At 38.2% G+C, this 18,893-nt stretch overlaps 1 protein-coding gene across 15 annotated transcripts in view; it reads right to left on the minus strand.

The window, feature by feature from the left end:
• Positions 1-16,743, minus strand: part of MAGI2 (membrane associated guanylate kinase, WW and PDZ domain containing 2) — a 1,439,413-nt gene extending 1,422,670 nt beyond the window's left edge. For 6 of the 15 annotated variants that reach the window (XM_032275745.1, XM_032275743.1, XM_032275744.1 and 3 more), the window contains exon 1: positions 15,984-16,742. In XM_032275745.1, coding sequence (XP_032131636.1) covers positions 15,984-16,284 — 301 coding nt within the window. In that variant the 5' untranslated portion in view covers positions 16,285-16,742. Of the gene's footprint in view, positions 1-15,983 lie in introns of all 15 variants that reach the window. The other 9 variants (XM_032275755.1, XM_032275757.1, XM_032275758.1 and 6 more) reach the window with 4 other exon arrangements.
• Positions 16,744-18,893: the final 2,150 nt, after the last annotated feature.

Consider the following 18,893-nt stretch of genomic DNA (forward strand, 5'->3'; position numbering starts at 1 on the left):
TTTTTTTTTTTAAATTCTGTAGTTTCATAATGATGTACCTTGTTAGACGTGTAATTTTATTTATCCAGGGAATGGATCATTGTCCTTCCTAATTATGAAGATTCTTGTTTTCCATCAGTTATGATAAATTCTCAGCCATTACATTTTCAAATATTACTTACCAGATTTCTCTCTTGGTCCTTCTGGAATCCAGCTACATGCACATTGGCCATCACATTCTGCCTTCCCTGTCTCATAAGCTCTTGTTCACACATTTCATTTCTTAGTGCCATATTCTGAAGAATTTGTTCAGATCATTCATCCAGTTCACTGCTTTTCTTCATGTTTCCAATTTGCTGGTTAGCATATCTATTGAGGGATTCTTTTGTCTGACTATATATGTGTATGTATGTGTGTGTGTGTGCGTGTGTGTGTGTGTATATATATATATATATTTTTTTTTTTTTTTTGTATGCAGACTCGAAGTGAAACATCAGCTCTTCCTGGTTCTCAAGCTTGCTGGCCTCTGGACTGCAACATACCATCAGTGTTCCTGGGTCTCCACATTGTTGACTTATCCTGCAGATCTTAGGACATAACAGCTTTCAGAATTCTATAAGCAAATTCCTCATAGCTGTCAGTTTATCCTAATTTTCTGGTGGTTTTGTTTCTTTGTAGAAAATCAACGTGTCTCAAATAAGTCTAGTGTTAGAGAGAAAGAGAACTTTACCATTTATCCATTCGATAAATGGATAAAAATAAATGTTTCAAAAACATTCTACCTATTTTCAGTCATTATGCCAGGTAACAGGGAAACAAATATGAATTAAATGCTACCTATCCTTGATGAGTTCCAGGTCTAGTTTAAGTTACATATTTGAAAACTTCAATGGCAAATAATTGCTATGTACAAAATAAGTACATAATTTGTGGGGATGTGAAGAATTAGGAGAATCTAGATGTAATTCTTATATATCAATTCTGGATAAAATAACTGAACTTTCAGATACTGGGTTACAAATGCCATTCTTTTAATTTATAGCATAATTTATATGACATACAGTTTAAAATACTCCATGCTTCATTTCTGGGACTTTGAACTAGAGAAGCTACCTATAAAAACATTTTTTATTCCATGCTCATGAATTGGCAGAATTAATATAATTAAAATATACATACCAACCAGAGCAATGTACAGATTCAACGCTATTCCTATCAAACTACCAACATCATTTTTCTCAGAATTAGAAAAAAAAACTTTCTAAAATTCATCTGAAACCAAAAAAAAACCTGAAAAGCAAAAACCACCCTAAAAAAAAAAAAAAAAAAAAAAAAACAAAGCCAGGGGCATCACCATTACCTGACTTTAAACTATACTGCAGTAATCCAAACAGCATGTATTTGCTATGTGTCTAAAAACAGACACCTAGACCTATGAAAAAGAATACAGAACCTGGAAATAAACCTTCACCCTTACACCCAACTGCTCTTCAACAAAGTAGACAAAAATAAGCAATGGGGAAAGAACTCCCTATTCAATAAAGGGTGCTGAGATATTGGCTATCTATACATGGAAGAATGGAAATGGACCCTTATATACTATCACATACAAAAATTAAGTCAAGATGAAAAACAGATTTAAATGAAAGCCCTTAAACACAGAGGTTGCAGTGAGCTGAGATCATGCCACTACACTCCAGCCTGGGTGACAGAGCGAGACTCCACCTCAGGGGGAAAAAACATCCTCAAAGAAAAGTTAGTAAATATGCTTCTGGACATCAGCCTCAAAGAATTTATGACTAAGTCCTCAAAGGCAATTACAACTTAAACAAAAATTGACAAGTGGGACATAATTCAACTAAAGAGCTTTTGCATAGAAAAAGAAACTATCAACAGAGTAAACAGACAACCTGAAGAATAAGAGAAAATATTTGCAGACTATGTATCTGACAAAGGGCTAATATCCGGAAACTTTAAGGAACTTGAACAACTCAACAAGCAATAAATATAACCTCATTAAAAACTGGGCAAAGGAAATGAACAGGAACTTCTCAAAAATATACAAACAAGTGGCCAAAAAACACATGAAAATGCTGAATATCACTAATCTTCAGAGAAATGCAAATAAAACCACAATGATATATCACTTCACACCAATCAGAATGGTTACTATTAAAAAGTCAAAAAATAACAGATGCTGGCGAGGCTGTAGAGAAAAGGGAATATTCATACACTGTTGGTGGGATTCTAAATTAGTTCAATATCTGTGGAAAGCAGTTTGGAGAAGTCTCAAATAACTAAAAATAGAATTTCCATTCAACCAAATAACCCCATTACTGAGTATATGCCTAACAAAAAATAAATTTTTCTATCAAAAAGATACCTGCATGCATATCTTCACTGCAACACTATAAACAATAGCAAAGCCATGGAATCAACCTTCATTCCCATCAATGGTGAACTGGATAAAGTAAATGTGGTACGTATGCACATGGATTACTATACAGTCATGAAAAAGAAGAAAATAATATCCTCTGCAGCAACATGGAGGCCATTATCCTAAGAAAATTAATGCAAAAATAGAAAACCAAATACGACATATTCTCATTTATAAGTGGGTGCTAAACATTGGTACACATGGACATAAACATGGGAACAACAGACACTAGGGACTACCAAAGGTGGGAAGGATAGAGGGGACAAGGGTTGAAAAACTACCTGTTGGGTACAATGCTCACGCCCTGAATGATGGGTTCAATAGTACCTCAAACCTCAGCATCACACAATATTGTAACAAACCTTGTAACAAACCTGTAGCAGAATCTAAAATAAAATTTGAAAATTTTAAAAAGACATTCTTTTTTAAAAAATTGAAAATGTATATCTTTAAGGTGTACAGGATAGTGCTTGGTGTGTGTGTGTGTGTGTGTGTGTGTAAACTGAGCTTTCAAAAAGATATGTATATTCTCACTATTGCCATATGAAAATAATAATTTAATATCAGAGGAAAGTAACTCATTATAAACATAGTAGTCAATGAGGAATTCATAGTACAACCTAGAGAAGAATTTGTTTTCAAAATTTGCTCCAAATCTAGCCTAGAACATCACAGCAATGGGCAAGAAGGTTGGTCTTAAATTAGCACTTTATGGAATCAAAAACTGGGTTATTGTTTAGGTCTGTGGCCTTTGTATTAAGACTGAAACCATATAATTGATAAAAGTAGCATTGTCAAAGACAAAATTCTTAACATTATTGTTTGTATCTGACTTGTTAATTAAGTAAAAATGTTATCTTTAATGTTTACAAGTGATAAATTAACATTAATGTGATGAACCAATTCCATATGCTACACATTAAGAAGAACCCAATTTAAGAAGATTGGTTTACATATTACAGATGTATGTCCTCCTCTCCCCTATTAGAAATACTAAGTAAAAAAGAATATATGTGCAGGCATGTTAAATACAGGCATTCCTCAAATTTCCAATCTTGATCTCTTCTTACTTTCAATGCTCTTCTAAAGGGACCACAGCTCTTTGCCAGGCAACAATTATCACTATAAAAATAATGCATCTGAACTCTCTACACTGCAGGTCCAACTATCTTGTGAGCTCTAGACATAGGTGACCACAGTGTTTGTCAATCCAAAACATGCCATCTGCCAGGCATCTCAAACACATGATACTAGCAGACACTCATTATTCTCCACGCACTGTGTTCCTTAATACCAACTGGAGCAAAATGAAATAAGAAAATCTTCTAAAAACATAAAATAGGCCAGTTCTAACTGAATTTTGTTAACTCACTATCTTTAATTCTAATGCCTAATCTAAATTGTGTTTTTTTTGTTTGCTTTTGAGATGGAGTTTTGCTTTTGTTGCCTAGGCTAGAGTGCAATGGCGTGGTCTCAGTTCACTGCAACCTCCACATCCCACGTTCAAGTGATTCTCCTGCCTCAGTCTCCTGAGTAGCTGGGATTACAGGCACCTGCCACCATGCCCAGCTAATTTTGTATTTTTAGTAGAGATGGGGTTTCACCATGCTGGCCGGGCTGGTCTGGAAATACTGGCCTCAAGTGATCTGCCCGCCTCGGCCTCCCAAAGTGTTGAGATTACAAGTGTGAGCCATCGCGCCCAGCCTCTAAATTGTTTTAAGTAAAATATCAGTTATAACTATCTTATGAATAGTTATGTGCACATATTACTTATGCACTAAGAATCACAATATTCTGAAACATTGTGAAAATAGCATACTACTACTTCTGCAGTTCTCAAAGATAGCAATTCTCTTTTTCTAGAACAGCTAAAACCATTTCCCCTGTATATTAAATTTTAATCTCCAAAGTTAACGGCATCTTCATCTGCTTCACACACCTAGCCTTAAGTCAGCAACCTGAAAGTCATTTTTGCCTAATGCCTCCCCTTCACCACTACCTCCCGTTCCACTGGATATAAATTCTTACTCACCCCACCGTTAAATACGTTTCAAGCTCACCTCCTCCCTCCGTTCCCAGTACTGATGCCAAACTTAAGCCTTGCTTTCAGTTTATTCTCCCCTCCAACACAACTAAAACCAAAATTTCTCCCTTCCCTCGATCCCTCCCATGAAACAAAACAAAAAACAGAAACCCCAACCACTTTGATTATGTTTCTCCCTCACCTAAACACCTTCAGTGGCTTTATCCACCTACAGTATAATGTCCATAATCTTCAGGTTTCTACGTAAGGCCTTCCCGGATATGGCTCCAAGTTTTCTTTCTGGAAAAATCCCCAGTTGCTACCAGAAGTGCTCACTTACCCCTTTCTTTGGGCTCATTGCTCTATATTTATTTTTCTACACTGTAGGATCATCTTTTCCCTCTCCCACCTTGGGTCATGCTTTTCTTTCTGCTTCCCACACCTCCCTTCTTGAATTTCTACTCAACCTTTAGATACAATCTCAAAGATCTCTTATTCTATGAAGCACTCCCCAGCCCCACTTGGCATTCTGATCTCTAAATAATGTTTCCGACAGAACTGCACTAAGCATTTTACAAAACATTTCCACCTGTCCTATCCTCTTTGATTCTAATTACTACCCTGTAACGTTAGGAGACTGAGTCTCAGAAAATGTTAGTCCTATCATAAAGAATTGGGCTATAATCCAATTTAGTCCTCAGACTCCAAGATCCACGCTTTCTATATTATACCCCTCTGTTTCTTCCTCTCCCTCCTATGTGCTGCAAAGGTAGTAATATTTACTCTTGCACCATTACACTGATCACAGTGTTTTAAGGTTTACTTTGTATTTTTTTTTGCCTCTCCTACACTGTAATCTTAGAGAGTAGAATCTGATCCTTATCATCATTTTAATGCCAGCAACTAGCTTTCGCATGACATAAAACAAATAAGTAATGAATAAATACAAGTTCAAGTCTCTTCCATCATAACACACACACAAACACACACATACACACAAACACATACACATACAAACTCCCATCCCTCCTAACCAGGCATCTTCTTATAGAACAATTATCCATTATCCTTTACTATGAAGCAAGTTCCTTGAAGGAGTGGTATGCATATGCTATTTCCATTTTTCACTTCCTATTCATTCTTCAACCCTATGACATGTGGCCATCCACTTCCCTGAAATAGCACCAATAAAGATGATCTTCATTTTTGCCAAATGCAATGGCAAAACTTCGGAGTTCATGTTTCTGACCATTTTTTGCTTTGTTTGGCTGTACTGACCACACTCACTCAGTATTAAGAGAGCACTTAGTACAGTCTTAGTTTCCTTCCTGGGCTTTTCCTCAAACTTAGATATCACGGCATTTCTCTGCTCTTTTTTCTTTCTTTCTTTACACGCTCTTATTAGAGAGTCTCATAAGAAGTAAATGAATTTTAGCCCTGGAAAAATGGAGCTAGAACACTTTGATGAGTCAGTTCATAATTACATGCACTCCTGGATCAATGGCACTCACATTTGTAAATACTATATAATTTAAAAAATACTTCAAGTTGGTTTTGGCATGTACTGTTGGTATATTTTCTGTGACTGGTTTGCTTTCTTGATTATGTTCTATTTTGGATAATTTTAAAATGAATTTGTGTTCCTACATACTACTTCAGAATGGTAACAAATTTCTTCAGTTTAAAGCAGAAGTCTCTTCCAGAGCAAAATTCAGTGAGGTAATGGAGACATGCCTAGAATTTGACTGAGCTTATATAACTGGAAAATACATCTTGATGTATTCTCCAAGATTACTCCACTTTTTGAAAGAATATCTTTACCAATATCTCCAAAACAATAAAATAAGAATAAAACATATTTTCCATTCCTATAATTTGTAGTTATATAAATAGGTTATATAAATGAGAATTATTTTGGCTGCAAGTAACAGAAACCCAAAAGTAACTGGCTTAAATATGTGTACTATATTATTATCTCAATAACAAGGAGTCCAGAGGTAATGCTAGTTCTAGATTCATTATTTCAGCAGTTCTTTAAGGAGCCAGTAGCTTTTCCTCATTCTGTTCTGCCATCATCCACCTTTCGGCTAGCTCTCTTCACCATCACAACACGACTACAGTGGCTTCAGGCAGCAGCTCCACATGCAGCAATTTTCACAGGCAGAAAGTAAATAGTCTTTTGTTGAATTTTATCTGAAGAACCAAGAAATTTCTCAGAAAGTCCCCAAGGGAATTCACTTTATTTTTCCTTACTTAGACTTGGAGATAAGCCATTTCCTAAACTAATAACTGGTGAAGAAATGGAATTACCTGGCTTGATTTAGCTTAGTTCATTCCTCTGGTCTGAGGCTTACCTGATATGGAACACATACCAGTGTATCGACATGTAAATACTTGAACAAAACTGGCATTTGGATACTAAGGAAGTGGGGGAGGAGAAGAAATGCATTCCAAATGGATAACCAACAGTTTTTTTAATAACTAACTTTGTGGTTTTCTATCTGAAAAGATATTCAACATCAAATCAAAGATGCAAAGCATCTCCTTAGTCAATGTTAAAAGTGTCCATTTCTGGGCCAGGTATGGTGGCTTACGTCTGTAATCTCCACACTTAGGGAGGCTGAGGCGGGTGGATCACCTGAGGTCAAGAGTTCGAGACCAGCCTGCCCAACATGGAGAAACCCCGTCTCTACTGAAAATACAAAATTAGCCAAGCATGGGATGCATGCCTGTAGTCCCAGCTACTCAGGAGGCTGAGGCAAGAGAAATGCTTTAACCTGGGAGGCGGAGGTTGCAGTGAGCCAAGATCGCACTATTGCACTCCAGCCTGGGCAACAAGAGTAAAACTGCATCTCAAAAGAAAAAAAAAAAAAGTATCGATTTCCCTAATGATAAAAGGTATCATGTTTTTTATATTAGACATTAAGACTTTTCAGTGAATTTTAAAAAGGAGACTTGGGATAAGAATATGGAAAGGCATTTTATTGATTTAGCATACTGTTTGGACCAGCAAATATAGTAAATTTATACAGTTTTATATTTCATTTATAGTATATGTGTATTTTACAAGTTCTTTTTTTTAAAGGCAGATACACAGGCAATATTTTGCATGTTCATATACAGGATTCACTCCATAATAAATCTGACATAAGAAAAATGGTTTTAAATTTAAAACATTAATGTAATTCAAAATATTATATTCTTCGTTTTATAGTAAAATCTTGTGGGATCCTTCCCACTTAAACTTTGTTTTGCTTTTTCTTTACATTTTTGATTTCTCACCAAAGCAATGCCATTACTTGTACCTTACCTAGACACTAATTTATATTAGGCATCGTTTAACTTATTTTTAAATGATTACTTTTTATAATGGCAATATATTATATATTCATATTATTGAATTCAGGTCTCTTATTTTACTCTAAGACGTTTAAACCAATAAAAATGTAAACCACTCTGCAAATGTGTTATCAGTTCATGAATAAGCATGTCCCTTGTCCCTGCCTCTTCTTATGTAACATTAATATAAGGATATTATCCTATGCATTATAACGTTAAGATATTATCCTGTACATTGCAACATTAGCACATTAGCTTGTATATTAGGTGGTCCACCAGCCACTTTGTAATACAAATAAAAATGACCAAAATCCAAACTATTAAATCTGACTTCTTTGTATCACTTCTTAACAACTAATATATACAACACATAGAAATCATTTAGGTGCTTTATTTCAGTATGTCTTCATGGACTCTCATTATCAGAATTAATAAGGGTTAAAAATATCACTTAAGGTTGAAAATTAATGGATGACTATGCAAGCTTTTCAGCTTGATTTGTCACACAAGGAATAGTTTAATGTAACTGTTTTCCCTAAAGTAAGGCTGTATCCTCACATGCTTAAATGCCTTTCTGAGACTATTTATTTAAAAACTGGCACTGAATCTTAGTGTTTGGTGTGTGTGTGTGTGTGTGTGTGTGTGTGTGTGTGTGTGTGTGTGTGTATTCCATATATCCAAAGATGCAGAACAAATTTGCTGTTCTCAAGGGTGACTCCCACACTAGACGGAAGAAGAGCAAGGCACAGGGACTTCCAACTAAAGAGGAAAAGGAAATCCAACTGTAGATAGATACTGTTTCAGAAGAAACACTCAGAGGACTTGAGTATTTTAACTACTAGTAGGTAATAGCATCTTAGATAAAAACTCTTGCTCTTCTAGAGGAGGGAAACTATTCTCTTCTGCTTATTCAACCTTCACTTTTCACACAAACACAATGGCCATCCCCTAAGCATATGATTTGCTAGAATGGTAAGATTACCATTATTATGTTCAGGGTTTTTTATAAGTAAGCCAAGACTTTTGGAAGATTTTAGTCACTCTCCAAGCCTAAATACTTGCTATGTTTTGAAGACACTTTGTCTAGCAAAGCATTTAATATCCTTACATCATAGACTGTGATAAAAAGGAAATTAGGGATCGCAGATCAGAACGCTTCACAATGGGGGGCATGGTGGCTCATGTCTGCAATCCCAGCACTTTGGGAGGCAGAGGTGGGAGGATCACTTGAGGGCAGGAGTTCAAGACCAGCCTGGCCAACATAGTGAAACCCCATCTCTACTAAAAATATAAAAATTAGCCGGGTGTGATGGTGGGCATCTGTAGTCCCAGCTACTTAGGAGGCTGAGGCAGGATAATCACTTGAACCCAGGAGGTAGAAGTCTCAGTGAGCAGAGATCATGCTACTACATTCCAGCCTGGGCTACACAGTAAGACTCCTTCTCAAAAATAATAATAATAATAAATAAAGAATGCTTCACAAAAGCAATATTTGGATGTTTCTTAGCTCTGAAACTTACTGGTGCTTACAATCCAGCTAATCAGATTTGACAAGTTTAGGGTATTTCACCAGATTAATATGTGGGTTTCTATAGCACTTATTATCCTCTTCATAGCAACACAAAATACTCATTTAAGCAATACTCACTTGTAAAATGAAAAATGTTAAAAATGTGTGGAATTGTTTTTGCACTATTTTTACAAAGACACTCCCTATGATCTATTATGTGACAATGTAAAGTATAGTTTTTGTGCTACTCTTGATCCATGGCAATGTAAATAATTCAATTTATATTGGAATTGGAAAACTTGCTTTTTAACAAACATCTTCAAACACAATGTAATATAAAAATAGATTTTAAAATATACATTTTGATTCTTTATTAAATAGTTTTGTTTCTTTCTGCTTCATTTCACAGAGTCCATGTGAAATGGACAATAAAATCCATGGTATTTATGGAAAAAATCTGATGCCATATGCATGTGTTTCAATAAAGGCAGTTAAGAGGTTGATGAAATTTCTTCCACAAATTTTTTCATTAGAAAATTCAACAGAGACAAAAATCTCTTCTACTTTGTACTATAAAGGTTTATTTTTTTCTTCTTAACATATCTTTGTTTGGGTATATCCAATGATATATCCAAAGTATAGTAAGTATTTAGGCTTAAACTGTCATGTTTTTGACAGTAATTTTTTTTTAAGTAAGCCAAACTAACTAAAAATGGCATAAAACCTGATAAGAATTCATCTAACAATTACATGGAGAAATTATTTTCCCAGGTAGAAAAAGCCATATAATTATTTCAAATATTTGAACAAATCTAGCCATTCATATAAATCATCCACTCATTAGCCTAATGGATCTTTGAAATTATATCAATGGGATGCAATTAATATTCATACTTATCAAAGAAGGAAATTTTGTTTCTTCCAGACCATTCAAAACAGTCAACACTATATATTAAACTTAGTCCTTTTACAGAGTTGACAAAGATGTCAGTAAGATGTAATAATAAAAGTAATTTATATTAATTCTCTATGATATGGACATAGCACTATAATTTTTAGCAGATGTATGTCCCTATTCAAGTTTTTAATAATGTAAATTCAGCAATTACAGTTTTATTACCAAGTTTTCCATATAAGATGATTTACTTTTATTAAAGGAAATATAACAAATGCTTACTGGAGACAGAAGGGAGATGAGAATAGAATGGAATAAATAATAATAAAGTCCCAGTACTAAGACAGTTGTATGTTTGTTGTCATGATGTATAGCCAGATAATAACTAGGGAAGATTTTTAGAAATTAATATTGAATACTGGAGCTTCAAAGTAGATGTTTCCATTGAACTGTAAGATGGGATTAATTCAATAAAATGCTAAAATCATTGGGGAGCTAACAGTGGAGGATTCTTGGTTGCTTCACCTTGTAACAGTATTAATAAAGAGACATTTATATTGATTATTTTCATACAAAGTATAGAAATATTATAAAATAGCATTTTAATACTACTATATTTTAATATTTAAATTTAATAGTATTTAAATAGTACTATAAAATAGTATAAAATGTAATACAAATTTTTACTTATTTATATTGCATTTTATATAGCCATATTTACAAATGCAAAGTATTCTTTTTGCTGAATTTGATGCATTTCTTCTTTATTATGCATTGTTGACTGTGAACACTTGTGAATTAACTGTTTTATTATTGTTAGTCTTTATGAGGTGCTTAATTTCTAGCTGAGAAGTAAAAGTTCAACAGCATGATACTTACTCTTAACTACAATTATATGTCAATATAAGAAGTATAAATTCCTGAACTTAAATTAATGAATTCTAATAGAATTTTTATGTTGTCAAGTTTAGAGTAAATAATTCAATATATTCACCAATTCTTTAGGAGTAAAGATATGAGTACGAAGAAAATAAATGACTGTGTGAAAATAAACTATGTCTAAAGTATAAAATAAATATAAAATAGCAGATATTTACACAGAAAAGCAGGATCAGTGGGAGTTATTTTTAAAAGGTAAAAATATGTTCCATTGCGTTTATCAATATTATTCTTCAAATAAATGCTTTTCAAATGAAAGATTTATTTTATTCTACAGAAAAGCCTTAAAATACAACCTGCAAATTATTCTTTATTAGTCAATCATTTCATATTTTTCAGTTAATGTGAATTGAGTAAAATATCTTGAAAATTAAAAATATTTCATAATATCACTAGCTCAAAACGACCAATATGTTTTCAAAAGCATTTACTAAAGCCTATATAATGCTTACCACCTCCCAGATGCTACCTGATTTAAATACATAATTTATCAAATATTCTAAGATACCATTACCAACCCAAGTTAGTTATCTCGTTCAAATACATAGCATTAACTGACATACTCTGGAATCAAAACCAGGTGGTCTACTTAGGAGATTGTACATTTAACCATCACTCTACCCCACCTCCTTGAGGAACATGATTCTGCCAGCATCTACTGTGTATTTGAAAGTCTTTAAACTATAATCAATCAGATATGTCAAATGTGAATATGCTTTTCTCATTATGAAAGTGAATTTATGAGTTACAAGCAATGGAAAGGAATGTGGGCATAATAAATGTGCTGAAAGATTGAACAGTGTAAATGTTAAGAACAGAGATAGTACTTATAAAAGCCAAATAATCATGTTTAATATTCAAGGTCATACCATTTAAACTACCTACATATACCAAAAAACTACAGGGGTATCACTTATAAATTATGCCCGAAGAGAACTGTTTCATTAACCTTGTCCAAAACATTAATGGGACTTTATTTCTAAAATAAGAAACTGATCAAACTATTTAAATGTTATTGTTTATTAAACAATACTATTCATATACCTCACATTTCTAGGAAAAGAAAATCAATATTTTCAGAAAATTTGACATAATTTGTTTTTACCTTTCCAAATACAAAGGAGCATAGAGATTTGACTCTATTATTCTAGCCTGAAGTCAGTCAAAAAGAAAGTGTAACTCTTAATATATGTGGATCTACTTTCCTTTGAAGGTGTCTTTGAAAGGAGCAGTAGGAGGGAGTGCAATGTAGATCTTCTCTGCAACTGAATTTCAAAGGATTTATTTGGCCCATCTTCTACTTGGGAAGAATTAGAAATTTTTTTTCCTCTTTTATTTCCCATTGTGAGATATTAAATGGGAAAATAAGTCCAGGTTATGTAGGTCTCTATGAGATTTTAGATGCATTAGCAGTCATAGTGCAAGGAATGTAGGACGCAGAAGCCTATGTAACTGGCTGCTGTGAACTTTAGTGGCAAAACTTTAAAAAGGGAAAAGAAAAACGAAACAAGACCTTTAGCACTTCCATATAGATCTCAACATCACTCAAAAACTCTCTTCAACTGGGTCTGATGCATTAATGAGATCGTAGAATTCCTGTTTACTCAGAATTACAAACTTTGGTGAGGAAAGTTTATTATTATAAACAAAACGCCATAGTTTATAAAAAAAATAATTGGATGTGATAACCACATTTTAATATGTGGTTTATTATTGTGTTGACTAAACACAGAAAGCTTAAAAGAGAATTCCTTGAATTAAACAGCTTTAAAAATTGTTTTGCAGACATTTAAACAGTGTAGAAACACTATGATATATATGTCTTGTCTAGTATGTCTGCAAATCCTAGCAGCTCACCTGCTTTTAAAATTATGACAGTTTAAAATTATAACTGTAGTGTAAAATTAGGTAAACAAGTAAACAAAAATTGAGTAAATAATGCAATTTTATCTGGTGTACTTTTTAACGATATTCTTATTATTCTAATCTTACCTTTTCCTGATAAAATCTGCCTTAGTTAAACTATGATAGTGTTTGTGGTTTCTGTATCATACCCAATGTCTGAATGAATATTCAAAAATCAATCTCATTAATGTTTTAAAAATGCAACTGCTAAACAAACCATGTTTAAGTTTTTCAGCTATGCTAGGTTTTTGCTTCTCTCGAAATATAACTACCGAGCCAAGAGTTTCTAAATGATTTTCCAGCAAATGACATCTGTATTGAAACCTAAGACATACAGGCACTATAGCAAAGGTTCTGAAAAATTTCATTTTTTATAATCATAAATCTATTGACAATGAAAAGAATTATTAGAATAGAATAGCAACATGAATCATATTTAAAAGGATATACAAGATGATCACTTATTCCACAAAAACTAAAAGGAACATTTTTTTTTCTGTTTTGGTCAATAGTGATTCAGAAGGTGAATCAGGTTCCTGTGGGGGCTCTGTGGATATCATTACATGAATTTATCATCAATGAACCAGTGAAGCCTGAAACCGAGTGTTGATATAGAGTGAAAAGAGATTTTCCCCTAAATATATCATATTATAACATATATTCTGAGTTCTAAAAGCAATAATCTTCCACATAAAATTCAATACAAGAGTGATTGCAGACCACCTTACACCAAAATCATGGCAGGATTTAAATAACATCTAGTCCAGATTCTCATCTTATATAGGAATCTATGACATATGGTCATTTCAGCCTCTTCACGGATACCCACAATGACTGGAACCTCAGCCCACGGATTTTTGAAACCTCTGTTAGAAAGATAATGATTTAATGAAAGTAAAGATCCTTCATCCTTTACAATTTCTCATAGATTTATCACCATTTTGTCCTGTGGGCTATCACAGGATAGTCAGAATTCCTTTTTCTACCTGATAGCTTTTCACTATTTAATGATAGGTTTCATTCTCTCACTTCTGCAAGTTAAGTATTCCCCATTGCATTTCATAGAATATATCTACATTACTCAACAATCTTCCTTTATTTCTCCTTTGAGCTTACTCTTTACTAGTTTGACAGTTTGCCAACATCCACCTCAGCAAGGAGTGCTCAGAATTGAACACGGCATTTAAGACGTGGTCATAATCGCAAACTATCATAGGGCATCCCTTTGTAGGACACTATTAAGTACAATTTAACAACGTTTAACTTTTGCAGGAACGTCCCATGACAAATGCCAAGCATTTGGCCAAAAAAACCATGGTCATAATTGTGCAATGAACTTTTTGGACCCAAAGATCTTTACATTTATATCTATACCTATAAGGTGGTATCTTGACATCGAACATGTTAACCTGAATCTCTATATTTGAACCTTAGCTATGTTATCTTCAAAAATATCAAGATACTCTTATTTTCCTTCTTACCAAACTCACATCCCTTCAGTGTTACATAGTATGGAGCTATGTTGACTTATAATAGCCTATCTCACTTTATTAGCTCTTAATAAGAATCCCCAAGGAAAACATTTTCTTGTATGGCAATTTACATCTAAGAAACTTTGCCCAAGACTTCTTTTTCTCTTGTTTACTTGAAAACAAGTTTTTTAGAGAATAGTTTTACAGTGCAGTACATCTCCGCAAGAGCGTTTCTTGGTAGTTGATCATGATTAAATGGCAAAATGCAGGTAATGACATGCTCAATTCCACCTTTGAGTCAGGACAGTGTAACATCGACAACAACAAATCCTTAGGCTGATATGCTTATGCCGCAAATATCCATACATAGCGCACATGAAATGTGCAGTGAGCTTAAAAGAAACTACTTTATTCTACTTAAAGTTGTCCTCTATTCAAACTTTTATCTCATTCCTCTAACCTTCTGCACCATAATTTTCTTGCAAGCAAAGACAGAGTTCTGGATGTTCCCAATCTCTCCAAATCTACATCACAGGCTTTAATTGACGCTCATTAAAGTCAGGTTGGAGCAGAGGGAGCCTGGGCTGTAAACAGCTGGGGTTTCATCCAACTCCTCCCTCAAAACACGCCCCCCAAATCGGAGCCAGAGGAGAGCCCAACCACAGAGGACTTCCACTCAAGGAGGGCAACCCCTGAGTAATGTCCAGGCCGACAACCATCCCCTCCGAACCCCGCCCAGCACTAGACCACGATCCTAACGCCGCGCCTTCTTCCGGAGCCTCCTCCGGCCGGCTGGCTAGGGGTGAGCGCAGGGGTTAGTCAGTGCGCACGTGACGTGCGGTGCCCACATGACATGACCGTGGGCGGGGGAGGAGGACAGCGGAGTGAAGAGGGGGAAAAGTTACAGAAGACCTGTCAAACCGCCCAAAGCAATTTGTCCCTTCCCTTCCTCACCAGCCAGTGGCTCAAGGATCTCTAAGAGACAGCTGGGGACCCAGGCGTCTCCAGTCCACCCCCCGAAACGCTAGACGCAGTTCTCTGCTCACCCCATCACCCTCTCTTCCCAGCCCCGCTGGTGATGCCGCTGCACCCTCGAGTTGCTCCTTCCTTCTTTCTCTCCCTTCCTCCCTTTCTTTCCTTCCTTCCTTCCCCAAAAGCTCTTCATCCACTTTGGGTGATGCCACTGACGCACATTCAATTTGCCCCGGCAGCTCTGAGGAGGTCAGGCCAGGCCGAGCACCTTCCAAATGGGAGGGTCTAACTGAGCAAACAAAGTTGCACGCCACACCGCAACCTGCCCCTTCCCTCCCTTTAGCCCCCGAGTCGAATCCCCAGCGAAGCTCACTTGCACTGCGGGTCCCCTCTGCCCCCTACCACATCGTCGCGCAACACACCCCCTTCAACATGCGCGCCCACCCTTTCACCGCCCTGCGCCCCGAGCGTCCCACCGCCCGGCAAAACACTGAGCAAGCCGCTGCGCTCACCTTGCTTGACACACTTGAGCCGGAGGGGGTCCTTGCAGTGCTTGATCACGGCCAGCACGTCCCTGATGGTAAGCCCCGCCACGGGGGTCTCGTTCACCTCCAGCAGCAGCTCCTCCGACACCAACTTGCTGCCGCTCTCATAGGCCACCTTGCCGGGCTTCACCTCCCCCAGGTAGGGGAACTGTCCATTCTCGGCGCCCCCCTTCAGTTCAAAGCCCAGCTGGCCCTCCGGGTTCCTGCCAATGACACTCTCATGGACTTTGCTAGTCCAGTGGCTTTTCTTTTTCAAGCTTTTGGACATGGCAGTGGGGTGAGTCGCCTCAGTTCCTTGGGGTCCTCTGGGGTTGGGGGGGTGGTTGGTGATGAGAGAATGAGGATGGAGGAGCAAGGGGGCCCCGGGGAAGAACAGGAGACTTTGCCTTCGCCCCCCTCTATTCGGTGCTTTCCCTCTTCTTTGGATGGAGTGTGGACGAGGAAGGGGGAGGATGAGAGGGACCTCTGGGCAGAGGTAGGAGAGCTTGGGTGAGGTTGTGCTGTCCCTGGAATGACACTCAAGGCTGTGGCCCCGCAGCAGAGGAAGCGGTGGTGGTGGCGTCGGCGGCGGCAGCAGCCGGAGCGAGCAGTAGCGGAGCTGGTGAGCGGGTGCGGTGGGGGTGGGGAAGGAGGGTAGGGATGCCGGGGGCCACTCCTGCGTGGTGCGAGTGGGAACGCGCGCGCGCGCCTGGGTGTGTGTTGTTAGCTGATATCCATGGCAGCTGCAGTGGTAGGGTGCGTGTGTGTGTGTGTGTGTACTAGTTGTACTGTACTGGCAGAGGGGAGGAGGTAGGGGAGGAGGGGCGTGCGCGCCGGGTGGGGAGCCAGGGAGGACTTCGCCGCTGCCTCCCTCCCTCCCTCTGCAGCTTGACCCGGTAGTGAAGGCAGAGAGAGAGGCAGGCTGGGTCCGCCTGGCAGCCTACGGGAGGGGGCGGGAGCCGGGAAGGAGGGGAGCCGAGGCCCGGCGTGGGGAGGCCGGCAGGAAGGGCCTCGAGCCCAGTGCGGACCTTCCTTCAGCCTCGGTGCGGCCGAGCGGCGCGCCAGGCTGCTGGGCGAGTAGGACGCGGTGACTTCCTCCGACCTGGGCTCCAATGGAGCAGAAATAGCGGGACTTGGACTTGTGGCGCGCCTGGTGCCAAATCTCCGGCGCTGCGAGCCTCCTGGCGCGGGATCCTGCCGTGAGAAGGAGCTGGGGCGGGGCGGGGGGGACCCGGCGGGGCATTGCGGGAAAAGGCCTGGGAGCCGGGAGCACTGTATAGAGAGGTTTCATCTCTTCATTTGTACGGTCACTTATTTGTCTCAAAGTTCTCAGAATCCCCTCTTGGAGGAGAAAGTTAGAGAACTGGAGGCTGCGTACCCTGACTGCGCAGAGAAGGGAAGCAGCCTCGCGCGTCCCTCCAGTAGGGTAATGCAGTGGAGTGCTGCGGTTGTCTGGTGAAAGGTTGTCCCTTACTCTTGGGAGCTAGGGTAAGGGGCTTCACTTTTCTCAAGTAGGAGAAGCAGAAAGAAAGGGTCTATAGGGCTAGGGGTGGAGGGGGCGGATGCAGTGAGCAGCCTTGGCAGAGAAATGGGCAATTTAACCAGGGACCTGCGGCAGAGAGAAGGCAGAGGCACTCCCTTACCCAGGAAAGCCACCAAAGTCCGACTTGTACCTGGGCAAGAAACCTTAAGACGACCTAGCCCAACACTCCCCTGCTCACAGAGAAAGGAAGAAGGCTCCCTAGGATGAAAATGGCGCAGTCAGGGCTGGAACTCAGCTCGCTGACCCCAACCAGTGTTCCCTTCCTTTCGCCACCTTTGCATCCAGGACAGGTGAGGACACGGGCAAAGGATGCAAGAAGGCTGCCGATTTCCACGGGAGAGCTAATTTCCTGTGAGACATTAAGAGTGATTTAAAAAAAAAAAAATCCTGTAACTGCTAAATGAATTTCATTTGCTTAACTTTTAAATAATATGTTTCAGACAAAAAAAAAGTTGCACACCCACTTATCTCTTTAAAGTAGAGCATGAAAAGCACTGAACGGGTAGGATTCTTAATGTCTGAGATGAAGGTGATGTGGGAGGCAAGCAGTAGAGTTAAAAATGTTGAGTCGACCCAAACAGAAGCACCTGATTTCAGTCCGGGCTCTGCTGCTCACCCAGAGTATGATCTTAAGTAAACTGCTTGACCTTCCTGAGCCTCAGCTTTCTTAGATGTTAAACAGAGTTTAGAAATACTAATCTGTTAGGACTGTGGTGAGGATGAAATTAGGGAAAGCAGGCACAGCAGTGCTCTCCTGGCACAGGTGGTAGGCGTTCAAAATGATAATTCCTTTCCTCTTTCCCTTTTAGGTGTAACTTACTATTTAGGAAAGAGGGGGATCAAATGTAGTCAGAACTGGAAGACGTCTTAAAGAAAGATGATTTGTTTAACCTTGTGTCTTTTTTCACTAGAGGAAACAGATCCTCTGTGAGTTGGTTGGACTAGTGAAGCTTATTCAGTGAGCCAGGGCAGTGCCAGGATCTGAAGCCAGAGCCCAGGAGTAGGCAAGACTTGGTAGCAAAGGCTAACCGCACCCAGAGAAGTTGAGAGTTAGCATTATGAGGCATGGTTCTAAATGGAAATTCATCATGAGAAATATATATATATGGAGAGAGAGAGAGAGAGAGAAAGAGAGAGACAGAGAGACCAAATGTCAAGCTACCATTCATGGAGGATACTAGTGTTTATTAGGGTTCTAAATACATGTTAGATGTTGTTCTATAGGCTTTAAATATAATACTTCATTTCTCCTGGCATTTTGATAAAATAGGTACTGTTATCGTCTCCTTTTACAGGTAAGGAAACTGAGGTATACAAGGATGGACTTTTGCAAGGCTACAAATCTATTTAATGGT

The sequence above is a fragment of the Sapajus apella genome, unplaced genomic scaffold (assembly GCF_009761245.1).
Source record: "Sapajus apella isolate SASKATOON/1434 unplaced genomic scaffold, GSC_monkey_1.0 scaffold7, whole genome shotgun sequence".
Lineage (NCBI taxonomy): Eukaryota > Metazoa > Chordata > Mammalia > Primates > Cebidae > Sapajus > Sapajus apella.